The sequence below is a fragment of the Ovis canadensis genome, chromosome 1 (assembly GCF_042477335.2).
Source record: "Ovis canadensis isolate MfBH-ARS-UI-01 breed Bighorn chromosome 1, ARS-UI_OviCan_v2, whole genome shotgun sequence".
Taxonomy (NCBI): Eukaryota; Metazoa; Chordata; class Mammalia; order Artiodactyla; family Bovidae; genus Ovis; species Ovis canadensis.
In genome coordinates this window covers 70,049,271-70,076,462 of record NC_091245.1, presented here as the reverse complement: position 1 = coordinate 70,076,462, position 27,192 = coordinate 70,049,271, and the positions used below count along the sequence as shown (strand labels likewise).

At 38.9% G+C, this 27,192-nt stretch overlaps 1 protein-coding gene across 5 annotated transcripts in view; it reads right to left on the bottom strand.

Moving 5' to 3' along the window:
• BTBD8 (BTB domain containing 8) overlaps positions 1-27,192 on the bottom strand; it is a 94,493-nt gene that overhangs the window by 30,709 nt on the left and 36,592 nt on the right. For 4 of the 5 annotated variants that reach the window (XM_069597780.1, XM_069597789.1, XM_069597798.1 and 1 more), the window contains 3 exons: positions 20,839-20,928; positions 7,937-8,017; positions 6,500-6,596 (listed from right to left, as the gene is read on the bottom strand). In XM_069597780.1, the coding sequence (XP_069453881.1) occupies positions 6,500-6,596; positions 7,937-8,017; positions 20,839-20,928 (268 nt within the window). Of the gene's footprint in view, positions 1-6,499; positions 6,597-7,936; positions 8,018-13,661; positions 13,701-20,838; positions 20,929-27,192 lie in introns of those variants that run through there. The other variant, XM_069597807.1, reaches the window with a different exon arrangement.

The window sequence follows — 27,192 nt, the reverse complement described above, 5'->3', positions numbered from 1 at the left end:
AATGACAGAATTTAATTAGATCATGATTATACGAACATATTTTAAAAAGTACATATACAGAAGTAATGAACTAAAACAATAAATAAATAAAATGTAGACACAAGTATTGAAAAACTCACTGCTCTTCATATTAAACCTCAGTCAGTTTAATTCAGTTCAGTTGCTCAGTTGGCGTCCAACTCTTTGTGACCCCATGGACTACAGCACGTAGGGCTTCCCTGTCCATCATCAATTCCTGGAGCTTGCTCAAACACAAGTCCATTGAGTTGGCGATGGCATCCAACCATCTCATTCTTTGTTGTACCCTTCTCCTCAGCCTTCAATCCTTCCCAGCATAAGGGTCTTTTCCAATGAGTCAGTTCTTTGCATCAGGTGGTCAAAGTATTAGAGCTTCAGCATCAGTCCTTCCAATGAATATTCAGGACTGATTTCCTTCAGGATGGACTGGTTTGATCTCCTTGCAGTCTAAGAGACTCTCAAGAGTCTTCTCCAAAACCACAGTTCAAAAGCATCAATTTTTTGGTGCTCAGCTTTCTTTATAGTCCAACTCTCACATCCATACATGACTATGGGAAAAACCATTGCTTTGACCAGACAGACCTCTGTTGGCAAAGTAATGTCTCTGCTTTTTAATATGCTGTCTAGGTTGGTCTTAGCTTTTCTTCCCAGGAGCAAGCGTCTTTTAATTTCATGGCTTCTGTCATATCTGCAGCCCCCCAAAATAAAGTCTGCCACTGTTTCCACTGTTTCCCCATCTATTTGCCATGAACTGATGGGACCAGATGCCATGATCTTAGTTTTTTGAATGCTGAATTTTAGGCCAGCTTTTTCACTCTCCTCTTTCACTTTCATCAAGAGGCTCTTTAGGTCTTCTTCACTTTCTGCCATAAGGGTGGTGTCATCTGCATATCTGAGGTTATTGATATTTCTCCCAGCAATCTTGATTCCAGCTTGTGTTTTATTTCCAGCACAGCATTTTGCATTTTAACTCTGCATAGAAGTTAAATAAGCTGGGTGACAATATACAGCCTTGATGTACTCCTTTCCTGATTTGGAACCAGTCTGTAGTTCCATGTCAAGTTCTAACTGTTGCTTCTTGACCTGCATACAGATTCAGGAGGCAGGTCAGGTAGTCTGATATTCCCATCTCTTGAAGAATTTTCCAGTTTTTTGTGATCCACATAGTCAAAGGCTTTGGCATAGTCAATAAAGCAGAAACAGATGTTTTTCTGAAACTCTCTTGCTTTTTCAGTGATCCAACAGATGTTCACAATTTGATCTCTGGTTCCTCTGCCTTTTCTAAATCCAGCTTGAACATCTGGAAGTTCACAGTTTATGGGCTATTGAAGCCTGGCTTGGGGAATTTTGAGCATTCCTTTGCTAGCATGTGAGATGTGTGCAATTGTGTGGGGTCTGAACATTCTTTGGCATTGCCTTTCTTTGGGATTAGGATGAAAATCGACCTTTTCCGGTCCTGTGCTGAGTTTCCAAATTTGCTGGCATATTGAGTGCAGCACTTTCACAGCATCATCTTTTAGGATTTGAAATAGCTCAACTGGAATTCCATCATTTCTACTAGCTTTGTTCGTAGTGATGCTTCCTAAGGCCCACTTGACTTTGCATTCCAGGATGTCTGGCTCTAGGTGAGTGATCACACCACTGTGGTTGTCTGAGCCATGAAGGTCTTTTTTGTGTAGTTCTTCTGTGTATTCTTGCTACCTTTCCTTAATATCTTCTGCTTCGGTTGGGTTGTGCATCATTGTGCCCATCTTTGTATGAAATGCTCCCTTGGTATCTCTAATTTTCTTGAAGAGATCTCTAGTCTTTCTCATCCTATTGTTTTCCTCTATTTATTTACAATGATCACTGAGGAAGGCTTTCTTATCTCTCCTTGCTATTCTCTGGAACTCTGCATTCAAATGGGTATGGTGAAGGTGAAGGTGAAGTCGCTCAGTCGTGTCTGACCCTTTACGACCCCGTGGACTGTAGCCTACCAGGCTCCTCCGTCCATGGGATTCTCCAGGCAAGAATACTGGAGGGTTGCCATTTCCTTCTCCAGGGGATCTTCCCGACCCAGGGATCGAACCCAGGTCTCCCGCATTGGAGGCAGACACTTTAACTTCTGAGCCACCAAATGGGTATATTTTTCCCTTTCTCCTTGCCTTTGGCTTCTCTTCTTTTCATAGCTATTTGTAAGGCCTCCTCAGACAACCATTTTGCCTTTTTGCATTTCTTTTGTTTGGGGATGGTCTTGATCACTGCCTCCTGTACAATGTCACAAACCTCCGTCCATAGCTCTTCAGATACTCTATCAGATCTAATCCCTTGCATCTATTTGTCACTTCCACTGTATAATTGTAAGGGACTTGATTTAAGTCATAGTTGAATGGTAAGCCTCAATATGTGCTACATAATGCCTGTGCCATGTATTTTCAGGTTTTGGACTATGTTCCTAGGCACATCTATTGCCCTGTTGGGGTGAATACAATTCAGTTTCTCTTTTTACGCATTCACTAGTTGTGATCTGAATTTATACACTTAATAAAGACCAGCAATCAGCCAATTTGTATATATAGTGTCTAAATATGTACTTCTGAAGATACTGTGCACTCAGAGAAGGGCAAAAGCTTCTTCAGAAATGCCTCCACCATCAGTTCTGTTCCAACTCTTTGCAACCCCATGGACTGCAGCACAATAGGCTTTCCTGTCCATCACCAGCTCCCAGAGCTTGCTCAAACTCATGTCCATCAAGTCGGTGATGCCATCCAACCATCTCATCCCCTGTTGCCCCCTTCTCCTCCTGCCCTCAATCTTTCCCAGCATCAGGGTCTTTTCAAATGAGTCAGTTCTTCACATCTGGTGGCCAAAGTACTGGAGCTTCAGCTTCAGCATCAGTCCTTCTAATGAATATTCAGGATGGATTTCCTTTAGGATGGACTGGTTGGATCTCCTTGCAGTCCAAGGGACTCTCAAGAGTCTTCTCCAACACCACAGTTCAAAAGCATCAATCGTTTGGCGCTCAGCTTTGTTTATGGTCCAGCTCTCACACCCATACATGACTACTGGAAAAACCACAGCTTTGACTAGATGGATCTTTGTTGTCAAAGTAATATCTCTGCTTTTTAATATGCTGTCTAGGTTGGTCACAGCTTTTCTTCCAAGGAGCAAGCATCTTTTAATTTCATGGCTGTAGTCACCATCTGCAGTGATTCTGGAGTCCCCAAAAATAAAGTCTGTCACAGTTTCCATTGTTTCCCCATCTATTTGCCATGAAGTGATGGGTGATGCCATGATCTTAGTTTTTTGAATGTTGAGTTTTAAGCCAGCTTTTTCACTCTCCTATTTCACTTTCATCAAGAGGTTCCTCAGTTCCTCTTTGCTTTCTGCCATAAGGGTGGTGTCATCTGCATATCTGAGGTTATTGATATTTCTCCTGGCAATCTTGATTCCAGCTTGTGCTTCATCCAGCCCAGCATTTTACATGATGTACTCTGCATATAAGTTAAATAAGCAGGGTGACAATATACAGCCTTGACGTACTCCTTTCTGATTTGGAACCAGTCTGTTGTTTCATGTCCAGTTCTAACTGTTGCTTCTTTATGTGTGTACAGATTTCTCAAGAGGCAGGTCTGGTGGTCTGATATTCCCATCTCTTGAAGAATTTTCCACAGTTTGTTATGATCCACATAGTCAAAAGCTTTGGCATAGTCAATAAAGCAGAAGTAGATGTTTTTCTGGAAGTCTCCTGTTTTTCCTATGATCCAACAGATGTTGGATTTCCATAAAATTCCACAATTTCCATAATATTCCATAAAAAATATTAAACTGCAAAATAATTTGCTGCTTACATGCAATGGCTGGCAAACCAGCTTGTGCACCAAAATTAGCCCACCACTCTTTTTGTGAATAAAGTTTTACTGGAACATTGCTATGCTGTTCCATTTACAGATGGTCCATATCTGTTCTTGGTCTACAACAGAAAGCCAAGTAGCTGTGATGGAGGCTGTATGGTCCATAAACCCTAGAATACTAATTATCTAGCCTTTTACAGTAAAAGTTTACTGATCCCTGGCTTAAATGGATAACTTTAGCTTTCTGAGAATTTTACTTATATGGAAATGCTGATTTCCTAAGTGTTTTTGTAATAGGATGACAGATCTTATAGTCGTTTACAAAACCTGCTTATAAAATTTGGGAAGACATCTATTTAAATCATAACCTAAAATATATTTGTAAGTCAGTGGCAAATAGCATGTAATGTAAAACCCATTATAATAAAAAATGAAGTTCTAAGATTTAGTTGAATAAAGGCAAGATTGTGACATTAATGAAATGACTGAAGCTAGCTTGCCGAGAGTTCTGGGGCCAGGTTCACCACCACATTATACCCCAACATGTATTACTGTGGGATGAGCTATTATAGATTTACTGTATTTATGTCACTGCCAAGAAACTGTATAATTGAGATCCAGAAGTTAAAAATTGCATATTCAAAAATATACTTATTAAAATATATATAGTCAACGTAGTAAAGCAAACAATTTCAAGATCAGATCAATAAAAAGTTTGCTCTTAAATATCTGTTACCACAGTAATATAGACTATATTAAAATGGAATAAAAAAGTTTTCAACAAAGCATTATACTGATAATTCAAAAGAATTTCACCTTCTGTTCTTTTAATGGCAAAAAATATGTTGTATTTTTAAAAATTAAGTGGAATTTTAAAAGTAAAATATAGGAAGCTGCACATAACCTATATATACTCTTGAACATACTAAAAAGTAGAAGCAATGGTCCAAAGACAATCCATAATAGAGATTGGTCTTAAAATGTTTCATGTAACTGGTTTATTGAGGAATCTCAGTTTAAAGTAGATACTAACATAAAACTTTTTATCCCCAGTTAGTGCTATCAACCAAGCTGTGTCAAATTCACCTTTTTTCCATCCTTTAATGATTACAGGTGCATTCCAGTACCTTCTGGTTACTTTTGGTATTTAAAATCAGTATGGTACTATTTTAACACCTATCTCACACTTAATTTAACTCTTTTGTTCCCCATCACGGACTACACTTTTAGTTGGGGAGATCTGGAATGCAGAGTAGAGCGTGATCCCTTGCTCCTCCATTTTGTGGGTCTAACTCCTTTGGAATAGGGCTGTGGATGGGTATGGTCACTGGTTAGTTACTTAAAGTAACTCCTTCTCCTTTTAGAAATCTCCATATTCAAGTATATTCTCACTGGTTCCTGAGACATACTCTAGGCTCTTCCAAGAAATCTCTTGGTATTTTCTTCTTTGATAGAAGTCCCAGAGTGGTCTGGTTATACAGATGTCCATGGCAGATGTCCATTGCAGGGCTGAGAGGACACTGTATCCTCATTGCAAATATCCCTATCTTTAATGTTTATTTGGGATAGTCTTGGATCTCCCTGCTAACTTTCACTTGGTAGGGAAGATGAGGAAAAAAGATGAAAGAGAAGGAAAAGTCTTTTTACTAGATTCTTTACTTTCTACAGTGCTGAGGATACCACAGACTATGCCATTCTTCTAGTTCCCTTCCTTAGAAAAGCTGGAATCAACAGTAACTGATTAAAGGCTTGATAAAGGTTACCTGAAGAGTTTAACTGTTTCTCAGTAAAACAGGAAGGGTTGGTAGTGGTGGTAGACCCAGTTTATGCCTCTGTTTTAACCCATGGGGTGATATCTCAGATACAACTTATAAAGAGATAGGAAAAGTCCTACCCAACATAAAAATCTAAATTTAAATATGCTTAAAATTATTAAAATTACCTCATTACAATGCATATTGTTGGTTCAAGTATCCAATAAGAGAGGACTATTTATGTAAACAATCCTTTTAATACTTGTTTTTTGATGATGATAAACATAATACATGACCACTGTTTACAAAGACAAGCATAAATAAGAATATAAAAAATAAGAGAAAATTAAAACAATGTACAAATGGCTTTGAAATAAATAGTACAATACCTTTCTTTAGACAACAAATTTAAGTTTGCATAAACTAAAATTAAAAAGTCAGTATTCATATAGCACCTGGAGAAGTAGACGAGAACTATATCCCACTCCAAGTACATGCTATAAACAGAAGTGGTAGGAAGGAGGACTTTTCTTTCTGGGGAAAAAAACTGATGAAGCACTGTGGTGCTCTTTGATAAATGGAGAAAGTAACCCTAGTTGCCAGCTTCCTTTCTTTCAGTTTCAAACCCTAACTAACTGAGAGTCCCAACTGTGTACTCCACTTTTGAATTATATAGGATATTGCCATATCCTTTCAGTAAACCCCCACCTCAGTTTTATCTTATTTGAAATGATCTGAATTGATTTCTGTTTTCTACAAGCACATCCTAAGAGTTATTTCTCAGTAGAGTTACCATTAGTTAAAATGATAATACTAACAGAGTTAAGAATCTAGGAGGTAATAACAGATTACTTTAGGTACTAAGTAAAAGATTTCTGAAACTCAAATAATTACCTTCTGAAAGAAATTACAGTAATCTCTTCTTAAAATGTAGATTGCTACTTCTTTTAATCCTTCTAGTCCATACATATCAGCCATATTGAGTATCTGACTAAAATAAAAACAGATGCACTATTAATTCTTCAATTTAAATACCAAGGCACAATAGGCAATAATTTCTTAATGATAAATAGTTTGTTCAGAGAAAATAATAATCTTAACTATTTTAATTCTAACTTTCTGCCCTAAATAGTACTCTTTACAGATTATAAAAAGCACAGAGGTCAAAAGTTGAAAGCACTGTAACTTGATTTGATTTGTGGAGAATAACACAAAGTAAATTTGGAGATGTTTTACAACTTCCCCTCATATTCTCAGTGATATATACAACAAGGCCCAAGAAACTGCTTCAAAGGCTATACAAGTTACAACTCTTCACAATAAATAAAAATAGAGGGGGAGGGCAACTAATTGATGTTTATCATACTGAAAATGCCTACAGAGTATCATGAGATTAGAGGTAGCATCCAATGACTCAGAGAGTTTCTGTTGCTTCTTTCAACTGGCAAGTATTTCTAAATACCCACACATACACTAGGTACTTAGGAAACCTACAAGTCTCAATTCGATGGTAAAATTTCATACGGGTTTCCAGGGGCAAAACTTTAGTACTTAACCCCTGTGACTCAGGATACTTTCACCCTCAAATCATATTCATTCAGTTTATAACTAAAGGAACTAATAAATATTTAAAATTAAAAGAGCAGTCTTCATTTGTGTGATGTTAGAATAGCAATAAAAGAAGAGAACATCCCGAAAATTAGAAGAGCAAGATAGATTTCACTCTCTAGTAGGAGTTCAGCAGCTTAGATGGTATGTCGCCAAAACGTGCTAAAGAACAATACCATTGTTGATAGTTAGTATGCCTATATTCTCAAATTACTTTTAGGGGTTTTTTCTTTTGACGTCCTAAAATTTAAAAATAAAGTAGCAAAAAAATTGATCAAATTCCAAATTTGACTAAAGTTAAATTAACTTTATAAAAATCTGTCATTTATTTTCCAAAACAAATATTAAGTTTTTCATTACATAGCAGCAATTAGTCACTTAGTCGTGTTCGACTCTTTGGGACCCCATGGGCTATAGCCTGCCAGGCTCCTCTGTCCATGGGATTCTCCAGGCAAAAATACTGGAGTGGGTGGCCATTTCCTTCTATTTAAGTCTAATAAAGACTTTTCTTAATCTTATTACTGTGAATTGCTAGATCATCTTTTCTTCTAAATAAGGTGACTTACTGTTTTTAGATATCACCAAAATATGTACAACATACAGCAAAATAAATAATAAAAGTGAAACTTCTACTTCACTGACACTTTTAAACATAGCTCAAAAAGCAGAAGCCACAAAATATCAATATTTTTATATTTAAAATCATTAAAAAATAATACCTACCCAACATTAGCTTTGACTGGAAAGTCCAAAGTTCCTCCGTATATAAAGTGCATCATAACATTCATTTCTACATGGCTTATACTGAAAAATAAAAGAAAACTAAACTCAAATCCAGAAATAATTAAGGTTTAACTGATATCAATGATACATTCTATTTTCCCATAACTTTTCAGTCAAGATAAAGTTCTAATCTCATTTTTATCTGAAGAATACAATTTTCAAATAACATCTATGAGGTATGCCATTAATTTAAAAATGAAGTTATAACTGCAGCTATGGGTTTTTATATATTGTAAAATGTTATTCAGTTCAGTTCAGCTCAGTCACTCAGTCCTGTCCAACTCTTTGTGACCCCATGAATTGCAGCACGCCAGGCCTCCCTGTCCATCACCAACTCCTGGAGTTCACCCAAACTCATGTGCATTGAGTCAGTGATGCCATCCAGCCATCTCATCCTCTGTTGTTCCCTTCTCCTCCTGCCGCCAATCCCTCCCAGCATCAGGGTCTTTTTCAGTGAGTTGACTCTTCGTATGAGGTGGCCAAAATATTGGAGTTTCAGCCTCAGCGTCAGTCCTTCCAATGAACACCCAGGACTGGTCTCCTTTAGGATGGACTGGTTGGATCTCCTTGCAGTCCAAGGGACGCTCAAGAGTCTTCTCCAACACCACAGTTTAAAAGCATCAATTCTTCGGTGCTCAGCTTTCTTCACAGTCCAACTCTCACATCCATACATGACCACCGCAAAAACCATAGCCTTGACAAGAAGGACCTTTGTTGGCAAAGTAATGTCTCTGCTTTTTAATATGTTGTCTAGGTTGGTCATAACTTTCCTTCCAAGGAGTAAGCATCTTTTAATTTCATGGCTGCAGTCACCATCTGCAGTGATTTTGGAGCCCCCCCAAAATAAAGTGTGACACTGTTTCCACTGTTTCCCCATCTATTTGCCATGAAGTGATGGGACCAGATGCCATGATCTTCAATTTCTGAATGTGGAGCTTTAAGCCAACTTTTTCACTCTACTCTTTCACTTTTATCAAAAGGCTTTTTAGTTCCTCTTCACTTTCTGCCATAAGGGTGATTAGTATATGATAAAATAATTAATTCTTTGTTGGGTACCTTCCATGATAGACAAAGTTAGAAAGGACTTTAGAGGTCATAGTTCAACCTCTGGCCCATTAAGAAATCCTCTTCAGCATCTTTGAAAAATGGCCTCTCATTTTGCTTAAAGCCTGGGATGTACAACTACTCCATTCACTACAAAGATTCTTGCTGTGCCATAGATATTTCTTAATTTGTAATACCTATCCAGCAGCTCTAGCTCTGCCAACATCCTCATTTCACAGATTTAAAAAACATGACTTAAAGAAGTAGTCTGAAGTGATAATCTTTGTTTCATTGACTACTAGATCTCAGACTCTCAGTTCATGACTTCTTCTCCCAGCACCCCAGATTCAGTCTTCTATTACTCTTGTATTTTGTTCATAGCACTGTTACAGGACTTCTTGTATCTTGGCCCTCCCCTGCTCCCCTATTCCTCTGTATCAAGGAAGATTAATTATCTGGTTGGTGGACAACAACCACTGGTTGTTGATCATGAGGAACTTGTTGTTGTTGTTCAGTTGCTTAGTAGTGTCCAACTCTTTGCAACCCTTGGCTTGCAGCATGCCAGGCTTCCCTGTCTTTCACTGTTTTCCAGGGCTTGCTCAAACTCATGTCCACTGAGTTGGTGATGCCATCCAACCATCTCCTCCTCCAACATCCCCTTCTCCTCCTGCCTTCAGTCTTTCCCAGAATCAGGATCTTTTCTAATGAGTTGGCTCTTCTCATCAGGTGACCAAAGTATTGGAGCTTCAGCATCAGTCCTTCCAATGAATATTCAGGATTGATTTCTTTTAGGATTGATTGGTTTGATCTCCTTGCAGTCCAAGGGACTCTCAAGAGTCTTCTCCAACACCATGGTTCAAAAGCATCAATTTTGGGTGCTCAGCTTTCTAGATGAGAGGTAAACTGATTTCTTTTCTCCTTTTTTCGCTGCTGAACCAGCGGTAAGAGGTGGTGGGGGAGAAGCGTACTGCTATCCAGATTCAGACTTTCTCTCAAGCGGGCTGTCTTAGAGTAGACATAGCAAGCAAATCAACTTTGGCTTTTGCATAAAAGCACATTTTACTGCCTTATCAAAAATTAAGGAAATGTTTTCTAATTTCACCTGTTGATTCTTTTGTCTTATTGTGAGCAGAAAGAAAGTATACTATTTATTGGGTCCCCCTCAGAACTCCAACAGATAGCTAAGATGGATAGCAGATACCCTTCTTCCCATCACCTCTTTCCACAGATTCAGCAGAGAAGAAAGGAGAAAAGAAATCAAATTACCTCTCATCATCAAATTAACTCTCAGGTCAGAGTTCGTCCTGACCAATGCCCAATGGTTACTAGATAATTTAGTCTTCTTGGTAGAGAGGAATAGAAGGTGGGACCAGATGCAAGGAGTCCTGTAACAGTGCTACGAACAAAACGGGAATAACAAAAAGAAGACTGAAGAATAATCTAGATGCCTCAGTCAGAGCTGGAGGTTCATCTTAATCCTCTCTCTCATTATATCCTATCACTTTATACCTTTAAGTGTTTTTGAATTCAGCCTCTGCTGTCTGTTGCTGTCGTTTAGTCACTAAGTTGTGTCTGACTCTCGTGATCCATGGTCTGTACTCTGTCCATTGGATTTCCCAGGCAAGAACACTGGTGTGTGCTAAGTCACTTCAGTCATGTCTGACTCTTTGAGACCCTATGGACTGTAGGCTGCCAGGCTCCTCTGTCTAAGGGATCTTCTGGCAAGAATACTGGAGTGGATTGCCATGCCCTCCTCCAGGGGATCTTCCTGACCCAGGGTTGGCACCCAGGACTCCTGCGGCTCCTGCATTGCAGGCAGATTCTTAATCAATGAGCCACCTAAGAATACTGGAGTAGGTTGCTATTTCCTTCTACAGGGGATCTTCCAACCCAGGGATCAAACCCTTGTCTCCTGCATTGGCAGGCAGATTGTTTACCATTGAGCCACCAGGGAAGCCCTTTTGCTATATATTTCCCCCTTTTATTGCCCTGGTTTGGCCTCTCAGTTTCTTTCATCTGTACTATACTTCATCATAGTACTCTTGTGTGGGCTTCTTGACTGAAATTACCTCCTCACATCCCATTTCACACATTGCAATCAGAGTGACTTTGCTAAAATGTAAATCTGATACAGTCCCTGACTTCTAAAACCCTTTAGCTATTCTCCATAGGACCTAGGAAAAAAAGCCCAAATTCCTTGGCTTGGCATAGAATGTTCTTTATTATATGATCTCTGGTTCTCTCTCTAGCAGCTGTTCCAAGATAAGCAAACTACCATTTCCTATACCTGAACGACTTAGAGTTCCTTATACATCAGTTCCTTATCACATACTGTTCACTCTGCTTAAAATTCTCTCCCTCTCTATTTATTTCATCTTTTAGATACAAGACATGTGGCTCTTTACTTCTGATTGTTTCCTTAACACTCCCAAGGGGGAAAAAAGGGAAATCACTGAATGTTAAACATAAATAATAACTAACATTTATTGAGCGTTTATTATGATTTAGTCACTGAGCTAATAAGCATTTTCAATGCAATTAGCTCATTTAATCATAACAACTCAATGGGAGGTTATTGTTATTAGTCTCATAAATGAAAAAACTGAAATTAAGTAACTTGCCCATAGAGGTGGGTGCTGGGAAAAAAATAAATTGCCCAAAGTCAAATGGCTAGTGATGCACTGGAATTTGCAATTTAAATCCATACTCCAATGCCTGGGCTCTTAAGCAGTATAGTACACCCACACCCACACCCACCCACCCACACACACACACACACACACAGACACACACACTTCCATTATCACATTTATCAAACTGACTTATAATATCTTTCTTTACATATTTGTTTCTCCTTCTAAACTGAATTCTGTGCGGGCAGGATTTGTGTCTTATTTACCCTTGCATCTCTAGTAGAAGCACAATGTCAGCATTGATTCAATATCCCCAGGATCAAAATTTCCTTTCCCTGCATAATACTGGAGCTCTGCATGGAACCAGGCTGGGGACAGTGCTGATAAGACATTCACAGTTTGTTAGGCACAGTATCTAATGTCTGCTAAAGGGAGACAAGGAGAAAGGCAAGAAGAAAAGAAAGGGAGTTCCACAGGGTAGGACTCAGAAAGGTGTTTGCTTTGATTCTATGGCCTTAAATAATATATGCTGAATAAATGTTTAATGAATATTTAATGAATGGCTTATTAGGGTAGTTACAAGCATCTCCCAAACCTTCAGAAGGAATATTGAGTTGAAAACATAGAAATATTTTTAAATTTACTTAATATATATTTACTGGCTTCTACAATGGTTTCTATTGGTTTCTGCTGATTCAAAACTCCACATCTCTTCTTTAATACTTTGAAAAAAGTCAAATCTCTAAATATACTCATTTATATACATGGATATGACAAGAGTTGATCTCAGTATAATTATGCTATATTATCTATAGTTTGTTCATATAAAACAATAGCATAATAGTTACATTCCATGCACTTTTCCTTGAAATTTCAAGAGCCATTCTTATTAGTGTTAATGAGGATTGAATATTTATAAGAATAGTTTCTTCTAAGACTTGACATATTTAAGCAAAGGAAAAAAATGATTAGGTAGGAATAAAACTTAAAAACAGCAAAATTTGGACATTTGAGCTTATATATCAATATATATGATAGCTATAAAAATAGCAAGAAACTGTTTTCCTGCTGTCTTAACAGCTGTTTTATTAAACTGCAGCCTCATTATTGTAAGTCATCTGTATTTTTATGAAAAGTGTTTATAAAGACATGATCAACTGACTCACCAAAAAAACCATTACTGCAATAACCCACAGTTTAAATAAATGGAAAGATTTAAAGCACTATTCCCATTTAAATGTATTCAGAATAAAATCCTATAGGAGATGAAAATATTACATACACTCAACAGTTAGAAAAAATAAAAGACCATGAGAGGACAGCACCAGGCTCAGAGATAACATGCACCCAGTCTGAAACCTCTGCGCTATATATGTACTTCCTAAAGTTTCAAGTTTCTACATATGTGGGCTAAGGTCACATAGGGCCTCATTCACTCATTCATCATTCATTTACATTCAATATTTACTGAATGATAGGCGCTATTCTGGACCTTACACTCTACAGAGGGGACACGGACAATAAATATGTCAACAAACGTGTGTGCTTAGTCACTCAAGAGTCAAGTTGGACTCTTTGTGACCCTATGGACTGTAGCCCACCAAGCTCCTCTGTCCACGGAATTCTCCAGGTAAGAATATTGGAGTGGGCTGCCATGCTCTCCTCCAGGGGATCTTCCCAACCCAGGGGCCGAACCCAGGTCTCATGCATTGCAGGCAGATTCTTTATTGTTTGAGCCACCAGGGAAGCCCATGTCAACAAATATATGAAGATAATTTTAACAGTGAAAAGTGAAGACAATCTAACAGAATAACATAGAAAAGAGTGACTGGAGAGTTGGGCTGTAGCTCCTTTAGGTGGGGAAGTCTGGGAGAATCTTATGGGTCAGATCATACAGGTTCTTATAGCCTATGATTTGGGTTTAATTCTAATTGTGATGAGAAGGCATTGAAGAATTTTGACCAGAAGAGAAATATGACCTGACTTACATTTGAAAAGGTCATCCTGAAGGTTCAGAGCAAGCCAGGAGTCTCTGAAGGGAGATGAAAAAATCCAAATTTATATTCTAAAGTCTCAAGCCAACACCGGAAGACTTCTGTTTACATAAAATAGAAACACATGGTGTTTCTTTATGGAAATATTGGCTGTCCAATTTCCAGTACTGGATGTGGAAAATGTCCCCTTGCCACCAGGGGAACTTCCTTTCAGCTTTATCCTCCCACCTTCCAACTCTGGGACATGGGTAGAACTAGGATTAAACGTGTGTGCTCAGTTGGTCAGTCGTGTCCCACTCTTTGTGGCCTATCCCACCAGGTTCCATGGGATTCCAGGCAAGAATACTAGAGCCAGTTGCCATTTCCTTCTCCAGAGGATCTTCCTGATGCAGGGATCGAAGCCATGTCTCTGGCATCTCCTGCATTGACAGGCAGATTCTTTACCATTATGCCACCTGGGAAGCCCTAAAACTAGGATAATGGGATTCCACTATCCCTATCTTAATTTATTGAAGGCTGTCTCATTTTAAAATGTCACATGCATTACATCTTTGAGCTACCAACTCAAAAAAGAACCCCAAAACAATTGGTTCTTTTCCATAAGGGCAGACAAGATTTCAATTTTAATCTATTGCAGAAAACAACCTATAGATATGCAACAGTGGCACAGTTCCAAAAGAGGTTACTGACCAAGCAAAGCAGGTGCTGCTGTCCTAGTCCTGGAAATGGCCCTCACTTGAACCCTTTACTCTCTAGAAAAATGAGGACAACATCATTTAGGGAAAGAGAAAAGGTAAATAATAATCAGCACTACAGACTATAAACCAAACACTATGCCAAGTTTCTCCTTTCAACAACCTCAGGGAAGGTAAGCAATGTCCTAAAGTCATGTTACAGTTTGGGCCTGGATGTAGGACTTCCTTAAAGGACACCAGAGTCCATGATCTTTTTACTATACCACGCTACCCCTTGAAACATCTACTCAGGTTTACAAGTTAATGTGAAAAGGCAATTTGTTTTAGACAGCTTTATACACCATGATATACTAATAACATTTTAGGTGGTGATTTCACACAGTCAATTTGATATGTAATACAAGAGGGGATTAGAGCTGATAGAGCGCCTGAAGGGGATGGAGGTTCGTAACACTGTACAGGAGGTGGTGATCAAAACCACCCTCAAGAAAAGGAAATGCAAATAGGCAAAATGGTTGTCTGTGGAGAAGGAAATGGCAACGCACTCCAGTATTATTGCCTAGAGAATCCTGTGGACAGAGGAGCCTGGTGGGCTGTTGTCTATTGGTCACACAGAGTCGGACACGACTGAAGTGACTTAGCAGCAGCAGCAGCAGCAGAGGAGGCCTTACAAATAGGTGAGAAAAGAAGAGAAGTGAAAGGCAAAGGAAAAAAGGAAAGATATACCCATCTGAATGCAGAGTTCCAGAAAATAGCAAGGCAATAAGAAAGTCTTTTTAAGTGAATAATGCACAGAAATAGAGGAAAACAGTAGAATGGGAAAGAGTAGAGATCTCTTGAAGAAAATCAGTAATACCAAGGAAACATTTCATGCAAAGATGGGCACAATAAAGGATAGAAATGGTATGGACCTAACAGAAGCAGAAGATATTAAGGAGAGGTGGCAAGAATTCACAGAAGAACTGTACAAAAAAGATCTTCATGACCCAGATACGCACAATTGTGTGATTACTCTCCTAGAGCCACACATCCTGGAAAGGGAAGTCAAGTGGGCCTTAGGAAGCATCATTATGAACAAAGCTAGTGGAGGTGATGGAATTCCAGCTGAGCTATTTCAAATTCTAAAAGACGATGCTGTGAAAGGGCTGCACTCAATACGCCAGCAAATTTGGAAAACTCAGCAGTGGCTACAGGACTGGAAAAGGTCAGTTTTCATTCCAATCCCAAAGAAGGGCAATGCCAAAGAATGTTCAGACCACCACACAATTGGCATTCATCTCACATGCTAGCAAAGTAATGCTCAAAATCTTTCGAGCTAGGCTTCAACAGTATGTGAACTGTGAACTTTCAGATGTACAAGCTGGATTTAGAAAAGGCAGAGGAATCAGAGATCAAATTGCCAAAATTCAATGGATCATAGGAAAAGCTAAAGAATTCCAGAAAAACATCTACGTCTTCACTGACTACACTAAAGCTTTTGACTGTATAGATCACAACAAACTGTGGAAAATTCTTCAAGAGATAGGAATACCAGACCACCTGACCTGCCCCCTGCGAAACCTGTATGTAGGTCAAGAAGTAACAGTTAGAACCGGACATGGAACAACAGACTGGTTCCAAATTGAGAAAGGAGTACGTCAAGGCTGCATATTGTCACCCTGCTTATTTAACTTATATGCAGAGTACATCATGTAAAATGTTGGGCTGGGTGAAGCACAGCTGGAATCAAGTTTTCCGGGAGAAATATCAATAACCTCAGATATGCAGATGGAACTACCTTTTCGGCAGAGAGTTGAAGAGGAACTAAAGAGCCTTTTGATGAAGGTGAAAGAGGAGAGTGAAAAAGCTGGTGTAAAACTCAACATTCAAAAAACTAAGATCATGGCATGTGGTCCCATCACTCCATGGCAAATATATGGGAAAAAAATGGAAATAGGGACAGACTTTATTTTCTTGGGCTCCAAAATCACTGCAGATGGTGACTGCAGCCATGAAATTAAAAGATGCTTGCTTCTTGAAAGAAAGTTATGACCAACCTCGATAGCATATTAAAAAGCAGAGACATTACTTTGCTAACAAAGGTTCGTAGAGTCAAAGTTCTCAGATGTTGAGAGCTGGACAATAAAAAAGGCTGATAGCCAAAGAATTGATGCTTTTGAACTGTGGTGTTGGAGAAGATTCTTGACAGTCCCTTGGACAGCCAGGAGATCAAACCAGTCAGTCCTAAAGAAAATCAAGCCTGAATGTTCACTGGAAGGACTGATGCTGAAGCTGAAGCTCCAATACTTTGGCTGCCTGAAATAAAAAATGCTGCTTTATTTTTATTTATTTAAGAGCTGACTCACTGGAGAAAAGGCTTATGCTGGGACAGACTGAAGGTAGAAGGGGATGACAGAGGATGAGATGGTTGGATGGCATCACCGACTCAACGGACATGAGTTTGAGCAAACTCCGGGAGAGGGCAAAGGACAGGGAAGTCTGTCATGCTGCAGTCCATGGGGTCACAAACAGTCAGACATGACTGAGTGACTGAACAACAAGGACAAGAGGGGAAAGCAAAACATATTGTGTGATGATAATAATAATAAAAGATGTAGATAAAACCCAGAATCTGTTAGGAAATCCTCCTTTTGTTTAGGCATTAGAAAGCCTTGTTATATCAAGCAAGATGAAAGAGTCAAAAAGAAATGTATCTTCATTTCTGATGTGCTGGTATTGGAAGTGGGCCTCCCTGTTGGCTCAGTGGTAAATAATCTGCCTGCAATGCAGGAAACATGGGTTCAATTCATGGGTTGGGAAGATCCACTGGAGAAGGAAATAGCAACCCACTCCAGGATTCTTGCCTGGGAAATCCCACTGACAGAGAAGCCTGGTAGGCTACAGTCCATGGGGCTGCAAAAAGTTGGACACAGGTTAGAAACTAAACAACAACAATGGCATTAGAAATAAATGAGCTAATTAGGAATAAGCCTCCAATGACAAAACAGCAGCTCTGTGTAAGATGAGCCAGTAAGGAGTAGACCCTAGCTTACAACAGAAGTAAAGGGAACATACTGTAACAGGAGAGAGCCTGATGATCACTGGCACTGCTACAACGTACAGTCTACTTATTTGTAATGACAGTTTGAAACAAATTTGGCTACTTCTATTTGGTTTTCCCTTGAACAAACCACTAAAGTTGGTCAGCGGCAGTTGAGCCATATTATAAGAGGAGATATTTATCCATTACCTCCATCATAATAGAAAGTGGAAAATTACAGGTAGTGAAACAGACCAACAGTTAGGCTACTACTTCTTTATCTATTAACCTGTAATAAACAGACTCCACCTTTAAAAGCTTGTGTTTTGAAAGTTTCATCTGATCACTGAGGAGTATTGATTAAAGATTGCCTTTATTCCCATAGCTAAATACAGAGGTTGCTTTGAGTGATAAAGAACAGATAATAGTAGAGCAGCTCTGGTAGAAGATGTGCCCATACCCCAACCCCATGCCTTGTATTCCCTAAGGAACTACCAGGAACTTTCAGTTCCTATGGAAAAATCACTGATTTAAACAGTGGAAAAGAGCAGTCTGAATTAGTTCAAGAACACATACCAATGGAAACTTATAATTTCTTCAGTGACTACAGGACATGTAACTTATATTTAGCATAGCACTTATTTGCCAGGGAACCCCTGGAAGAGATTTACTTTATCTGATCTTGTTCTTCTCATCTGTAATCTGTGAATACACCAGCTCTCTCAACGACTGAATCTAAAAATTATAGAACATAGTAACTGTGGAAGTAACAGGGAAAATATATGATGTTATTGTAAGGTATTATCACTGCTAAGGACAGAATCTATTTGGAAAGAGGAACAAAGGTGTATGCAATTGGTATCAGATGGTAAAAACACTGTCACTAAACCTATAAGCAACTAAGACTTCTTCTAGGAAATTAGACAAGTGTTTTCTGTAAATTACTTTCCCCTGCTGTCAAATAAGGTCCAATAATCATACACTTCTTTTGACGTTTATCTCACTACACAGAATCACATGGTTACCTCTCCATTTAAATTGTTAGTGACTTCACCTCTAATAAGAGTAGATAGTTTTTATAAAAGATATCTAAAACATCTGAAACACAATCCCTGGACACTTTTCCAAAATTACACTAGAATGATGATTATCCCTAGAATTGACACACTTACAGAAATTCTGGCCTCTGCAAGCATTATGTCTCTTCCAATATTTAGCAGATATTTTTTTTTGTTTGTTTTTTAGTTTTTTATTTTTTAAATTTTAAAATCTTTAATTCTTACATGCGTTCCCAAACATGAACCCCCCTCTCCCACCTCCCTCCCCACAACATCTCTCTGGGTTATCCCCATGCACCAGCCCCAAGCATGCTGCACCCTGCGTCAGACATAGACTAGCGATTCAATTCTTACATGATAGTATACATGTTAGAATGCCATTCTCCCAAATCATCCCACCCTCTCCCTCTCCCTCTGAGTCCAAAAGTCCGTTATACACATCTGTGTCTTTTTTCCTGTCTTGCATACAGGGTCGTCATTGCCATCTTCCTAAATTCCATATATGTGTTAGTATACGGTATTGGTGTTTTTCTTTCTGGCTTACTTCACTCTGTATAATTGGCTCCAGTTTCATCCATCTCATCAGAACTGATTCAAATGAATTCTTTTTAAGGGCTGAGTAATACTCCATTGTGTATACGTACCACAGCTTTCTTATCCATTCATCTGCTGATGGACATCTAGGTTGTTTCCATGTCCTGGCTTCAGCAGATATTTTAAATTTACCATAAAGGAAGAGATCTTATTGGCAGGAAACATATTTTTCAGGCTGTTTTTCAACAGTGATGATAAAAATTTCACTGACTGACTCAACTACACATTCTTTTTACTCATAGGCTAATAAACTATTTGCTTGGCATATAAAGTCTTCCATAATCAAGAACTACCTGGCGGTTGCCAGATCAAAACAGTAGGTGATATAACTAAAACGTAACTCTAGAAATCCTGGTATGAAAGTAAAGAGGTTTAGGTTCTTCTGCATATGTCTCATTTCTATTAAATAAATGAAACATGAAAAGAGATAAAAACATATAAATATTATTAAAAATAATGTTTTAATTTTCCATTTTTCAATAGAGTGAGAAATTACAAATGAGAGGCATTTGGGGATTGATTTTAGTTGGTAAGGAAACCAGACAGCTGTAACCAACAAGGCTCAAGATCATAGACTATTGTGAAAAACAGTGAGAGTTTATCAATATTTTTCACACATCCACTATTATGGAATCATCACTACCACCATTCTACATCCAAGCTTCTAGCCAAGACTGACCCAGTTGAGGAAGCATCCACAGTGAGAATGATGAAAGCTGGGAATTCTCCCTCAGAACTCCCAGGCAGTTTTCCTACTGAGAAAGCCCGCCCCACTACTGTACACTCTAGATTCTCACAGAGATCATCTGTGAGCAAAAAATACTCCATTTCACCATGTAAGGAAGTAGTTCATCTCTTAATAACTGTCTCAGCAGTTGATATATATTGCCCCAATTGTGTAGATTCACCAATGCACTATCATAGGTCACTGAAATCCACACCTATCCAAATTATTCTTTCACAAAGAAACTACCTATTACAGACTGAAAATCTGTGTTCCCCCATACACCTAAATTCACATATTGGAGCCCTAACCCCCATTTACCTATATGGAAATAGGGCTTCTAAGGAAATGCGCGTGTGTGTGTTAGTCGCTCAGTTGTGTCCAATTCTTCACAATACCAAGGACCATAGCCCACCAGGCTCCTCTGTCCATGGGATTTCACAGGCAAGAATACTGGGGTGGGTAGCCATTCCCTTCTCCAGGGGATCTTCCAGACCTAGGGATTGAACCCAGTCTCCTGCATTGCAGGCAGACTCTTTACCATCTGAGCCACCAGGGAAGCTCTCTAAGGAAATAATTAAGGTTAAATGCGATAATAAGGGTAGGGCCCTAGCTGATCTGATAGGATTCGTGTCCTTATAAGAAACACCAGACAGTGAGTTCTGTCCCTCCACCTTCCTTTCCCCTCTCTGGCCCCCCAGCCCCATGCACTAAAAAAGGGTCACTGGAGCATACAGCAGAAAGTGCCTATCCACATTCAAAGGACCTAAGATAAGAGGTCTCAACAGGCACCAACCTTGCTGGTTGGTCCCTTATAGAACTGTGAGAAAACAAATTTCTGTTGCTTAAAGCAACCAGTTTGTGGTATTCTGTTATGGATGTCTGAGAAGAGTAACACATTATCTCTATCACTAAATGCTCCCAACTTCCTCTCATTTTCAGAATGTGCACTTGCTGAATTCCATCACATGAGAAACATTTCACTGAACAGATAGGGAAATCAGATTCATAAAAAGCGCTCTGTATGAAGTATTATTTGCAATCATTGGCAGTCAAGCTTCCTTGTAAAAATTATGCTTACCTTTGAAGAGTAATGTACTCCTGGGAGCTTTCAGCCCAACAGCCACTCAGCATTGCAGCAAAATAACTAGATCTGGCACTTAAAATGGCTCTAAAGGAAGAGGGGGAGAAAACACAGACAAACATTTGTGCACAATTGCAAAATAGAATTTTTTATGAAATTTTTGATAACAATTTACCTGTCATTTGTATTCACCGGTAGATTTTAATAATAGAAATTATAAGCCTAAATTTATACCAAAGATTTTAATTGCTTCATTTGAACATTAATTCCAGTGGGTTTTTTTTTCATCTTTTTAATTTTTTCTCTCTCTTTCTTTTTGGCTGCACCATGTGGCTGGCAGAAGCTCAGTTCCCTGACCAGGGACTGAAACTGGGCCATAGCAGTGAAAGCCCAGAATCCTAACAACTAGGCCACCAGGGAAATCCCATTTAATTTTTTCTCTTGAAAACTCTTAAATTTTAATAACAATTTTCATGAGTGAGAGAATAACAGGTCATTTACAAATGGAGAAATAAAGACCAAATGATGTTAAGACCTTGCGGAAATATCAATAAGAGACTAGAACTCTAAAAGTCCTGAGTACCAGTTCAAAACTCAGCATAAATATGCTCCTGGATACCTTTCTCTTAAATTTGAAAAATTATAGGAAAAATATTTTGTTTTGAATGTCCATTCTATCTCCTCAGATAGAATGTTAATTCATCCATTATTTAACTCAACAAATACCTACTGACTTCTAGTCTGTGCTAGGCACTAGTCTAGGGACTATAACAGTAAATTAGATACAGCAAAAATGTGAATATTCTAGCAGGGGCTGGGATGGAAGAGGGGAAGGGGAGAAGAAGAATAAAAAGACATTTCTGGCAATGGCTTACTAGGTTGTCTCAGACTAATCCTCCTGCTGAATAGCTTGGAAGATAAGGGGGAAAAAAAATACATACACACACACAATACACACACACACACACACAATACACACACACACAATACACACACACACAAAATACACACACACAAAATACACACACACACACACACACACACACCTGAAAGCAAAAGTAAGGTTGAGATACAGGCTTGGAGGCACACAAATTGGAATTTGGGATTCAGCAAAGAGGAGAGACATCACTTTGATGACAAAGGTTCATACAGTCAAAGCTATGATTTTCCCAGTAGTCATGTACAGATGTGAGAGCTGGACCATAAAGAAGGCCGAGTGCTGAAGAATCGATGCTTTCAAACTGTGGTACTGGAGAAGACACTTGAGAGTCCCTTGGACTGCAAGAAGATCAAACCAGTCACTCCTAAAGGAAATCAATCCTGACTATTCATTGGAAGGACTGATGCTAAAGCTGAAGCTCTAATACTCCGGTCGCCTGAGGTGAAGAGCTGACTCACAGGCAGACTCTGAAGCTGGGAAAGACCGAGAGCAGGAGAAGAAGGGGGCAACAGAGGATAAGATGATTTGATGGCATCACCAGCACAATGGACATGAGTCTGAGCAAACTCTGGGAGATGGTAGAGGACAGAGGAGACTGGCATGCTGCAGTCCATGGGTTCACAAAGAGTCAGACAGGACCTAGTGACTGAAAAACAGCAACAAAAAAGAGGAGAGACTTTGGTGGATGTCCCAGAACTTAAGTTGGACTCTGAAGGACTACACCTTTGAAAGAAGAACGAATAGGAAATAGACAAGCCTTTTTTAGAACTGAAGTCCAGCTTTGAATGAGCTCAATCCTTGGCTGGATTAAAGTGATCTACACCTAGCCTAAATACAGTGTGTGTGTCAGCTGCTCAGTCGTGTCTGACTCTTTGTGACCCTAGGGACTGTAGCCCACCAGGTTCCTCTGTCCATGGAATTTTCCAGGTGAGAATAGAGCAGGTTGCCATTTCCTACTCCAGGGGATCTTCTGATCCAGCGATTGAATCTGTGTCTCATGTCTCCTGCATTTGCAGGTGGATTCTGTACTACTAGCCACCAGGGAAGCTCACAATGTAGTATTACTCAGCAATAAAAACTGAATGAAATATGATATACATAATATCCAAGGATGAGGTTCCAAAAGATTTTCCTGAGCAAAAGAAGTTCAATAATATGTCTGAGATCATTTATATGAAATTCTAGGACAGGTAAAATAAACTGGTAATTTAGAAAACACAACAATCAGAAAATAAAAGGTCAATTAAAAATGGGCAGACGATATGAAGAGAAAACTCACCAAAGAAATACAGAAGGAAAATAAGCATATGAAACTCAGTTTTTGCCTGAGGACAGAGAGAGGGAGGGCTTCCCTGCTGGCTGATTGGTAAAGAATCCGCCTGCCAATGCAGGAGACATGGGTTCAATCCCTGGGTCGGGAAGATCCCCTGGAGAAGGAAATGGAAGCCCACTCTAGTATTCTTGCCTGGAGAATCCCATGGACAGAGGAGTCTGGTGGGCAATGAGGTCCCAAATGAGTCAGACACAACTTAGCAACTAAATAACAATAACAGAGAGAAGGATGGTACTAATGGCAAATGGACATGGCAGAGTTTTTGAGGTAATAAAAATTCTCTATATCTTGACTGTGGTGGGAGTTACACCGGTTTATATATTTGTCAAAACTCATCAGATTAGACTCAGTTGTGTGCATTTGATTGTATATGAATTCTTTTTTGAGTTCATTTTTTTAATAGAGGATAATTACCTTACAATATTGTGATGTTATTTAGTCACTCAGTTGTGTCTGATTCTTTGGGATCCCATGGACTGCAGCATGCCAGTCCTCTCTGTCCCTCACCATCTCCCAAAGTTTGCCCAAGTTTGTGTCCACTGCATGGGTGATGCCATTCAGCCATCTCATCCTTAGATGTTCTCTTCTCCTTCTGCCCTCAATCCTTCCCAGCAACAGGACTTTTCCAGTGAGTCAGCTATTCGCATCAGACAACCAAAAAACTGGAGCTTCAGCTTCAGCATCAGTCCTTCCAAGGAGTATTCAGGGTTGATCTCTGTTAAGATTGACTGGTTTGATTTCCTTGCTGTCTAAGGGACTTTCAGGAGTCTTCTCTAGCACCACAGTTTTTGAAGGCATCAATTCTTCAGTGCTCCAGCTTCTTTACAGTCCAGCTCTCACAACCGTACATGACCACTGGGAAGACCATAGACTTGACTATACGGACTTTTGTTGGCAGAGTAATGTCTCTGCTTTACAACACACTGTCTACGTTTGTCATAGCTTTCCTGCCAAGGAGCAAATGTCTTTTGATTTCATGGCTGCAGTCACCATCTGCAGTAATTTTAGAGCCCAAGAAGAGGAAATCTGTTACTATTTCTACCTTCTCCCCCTCTATTTGCCATGAAGTAATGAGGCCAGATGCCATGATCTTAGTTTTTTTTAATATTTAGTTTTAAGATGGCTCTTTCACTCTTCTCCTTCACCCTCAAGAGGCTCTTTAGTTCGTCTTTGCTTTCTGCCATTAGAGTGGTATCATCCACATATCTGAGGTTGTTAATGTTTCTCCCACCCATCTTGATTCCAGCTTGTAATTCATCCAGCCCGGTATTTCTCATGATGTGCTCAGCATATAGATTAAACAGGGTGACAGCAGACAGCCCTGTCTATTACTTTCTCAATCTTGAACCAATTAGTTGTTCCATACAGAGTTCAATATCAAGATGGTTTTTGCCATGTATCAACATGAATCGATACTAGGTATACATATGCCCTCTCCCTCTTCAGCCTCCCTCCCACCTCCCTCCCCTTCCCACTCCTCTAGGTTGTCACAGAGTATAAAGATTAAAGGCAGGAGGAGAAGGGGGCAACAGAGGGTGAGATGGAGACATCAACATTCTTCTCAGTAATTAATAGGACAAGTACACAAAAAAATCAGTTAAATGGAAGACTTGAACTAAATGCTGCATGCTAGCCATTTCCATTTAAGTAAGACGAAGAACGACTGAGGCTTAAACAATTACACTGTTCTTAAGATAGAAACTTATGAAAACATTCCTATTTAATTGGATTCAAGCCTCAGTTTTTAAAAAAAATATGTTGTAGATACATGTGTTAAAAATTTTAGCAGATTTTTTATTTTCCAACACACCAAAAACTATTCTCTCCTTTTGACTAAATGTAATCTCAACTGACAAGGCTGCTTCTGGCTCTCTCTGTAGAGGTGCCCTAATTTCCCCCTTCCTCTTGCTTTATAGTACATTGCTATTCAATACTTCTTGATGTTAGCTCAACCAGATTCACTACTCCAGGCATAATAATGGCCTGGATTACTCAGAGAAACTCTAAATACAGAATTTTTCACTAGGACTATTTTTTAAGTACTCCTTTAAGTATATATATATATATATATATATATTTTTTTTTTTTTTTCTATCAGTTCCACATAACTGAATACGGGTTAAACCCACATCAGTGAATCCAAACTTTCTGGAGCTGTCACCATTACCCATGCTGCTAAGTCGCTTCAGTCATGTCCGACTCTGTGCGACCCCATAGACGGCAGCCCACCAGGCTCCCCTGTCCCTGGGATTCTCCAGGCAAGAACACTGGAGTGGGGTGCCATTTCCTTCTCCAATGCATGAAAGTGGAACGTGAAGTCGCTCAGTCGTGTCTGACTCTTCGTGTTCCCATGGACTGCAGCCTACCAGGCTCCTCCGTCCATGGGATTTTCCAGGCAAGAGTACTGGAGTGGGGTGCCATCACCTTCTCCAGTCACTATCACCCATAACACTCTGCAAATATTTTAGAGAATGTAAACTTTAAAAATGGTAAGTCAGCTTTCTCTTGAGACATTCATCTTAACATACACTGACTACAGCTTTCATAGGATTACCTAAGTTTTAAAAGTGAGTTGTAAAAATAGAGTGGATGCCTTCGTATCTAGTACAATGAAGACTGATAATTGTCTGATTAATCAAAAAATTAGGAGAGAATTTTAAAAATGATTTGTCTATATCATAATCATTTTATTCTAACTTAGAAAATAAGTATGCATTTATTCACAAATCTTTGACCATAAAGCCAATCTTTTTTTTTTTTTAATGTGAATTCGCTGATTGGAGCCTCTTATGTCTTGCAAAAACTACACCTATACACCTTGTCTATAATTTCTAATTCAAACTTCTCTGAAATGAAGAAAGAAATTTAAAACTTTTATGAAGCAATCTGAAGTATAGAGTCATTTAAGATTTTCATAATTTCCCCTCAAGTTTTTGTATTGTTTCATCTAAACTGAATTTGATAACAATTTTTTAAATGCCTCTCCCTTATTAAGCTTTCTAAAACATTTACTTTAGTTTTCACTGGAACAACAATTCTTTTATATTTCACGTATCATTGGTTTATATGATACATCGTTAAGTCATGCTATCAAAATAAGAAATTCAAATGACATCAAACAGGTATGGGAATAAACCCAAGTGACTCAAGAGACACAAACTCAATGATAGGAATGGAAATGTTACAGATATACTGGAGAATGGCATCCTAGTCTTGAGAGTTCTGCCTACCATGTCAGCATGTTCTGCAGAGACCATGTGAAGAGCAGGTTTAGTCATGTTCAGTTAAGAAGCTTCTACTCTAGGTGACTTCTTTTCTTTTAGGCATCCATTCTCTTTGGCTTTGGTTCCCCACTGCAGCCTCTCTCAAAGGCCCATGGTACTAAAGAATCTCACCTCTTTTCTATCTATTGTTCCCACATCTAATTTATTATTTTAAACCTTTTAAGAGGATAGGGTTGACCATTTATCATTAATAAAGTAATTAATACTGAGAGATTTATAACCCACTTTACTGCATGATAATTTGGAATTTTATTATAATTATTTCATTAACGCTCCCTGGCAATCCCAGTAAGCGAGGAAACAGCAAACTTTTTCTGCAAAGGGCCAGATAGTAAATAAGAATATAAGTATATTAGGTTTTTCAGGTCCCTGTTGCATATTATTCTTTAGGTTGGGCCACAGTTTGCCAAGCTCCACTGTAAGATAAGGTAGAACAGACAACAAAATACCTGCCTCCCAGACAGCTAATACATACTTTTAGCAACTAATGTTTACTGAATGCTTCCATGTGCCGTAGTACCATGCTAAGTACTTTATGCACATTACCTGATTCAATCCTCACAGCCATCCTATGCTATAATTACTATCATTATTTCTTTTATAGATGAAAAATTTGAGACTTGGAGAGATTAAGTAACTTCTCAACAATTACTAAATGGTGCAACCAGAATCAAAACTCAGAAAGATTAACTTCTTTAAAGTTTTCAGCTCAAGAATATGGCCTTCCTTGTGGCTTAGTGGTAAAGAATCCACCTGCCAGTGCAGGGGACTCATGTTTGATCCCTGGGTCAGGA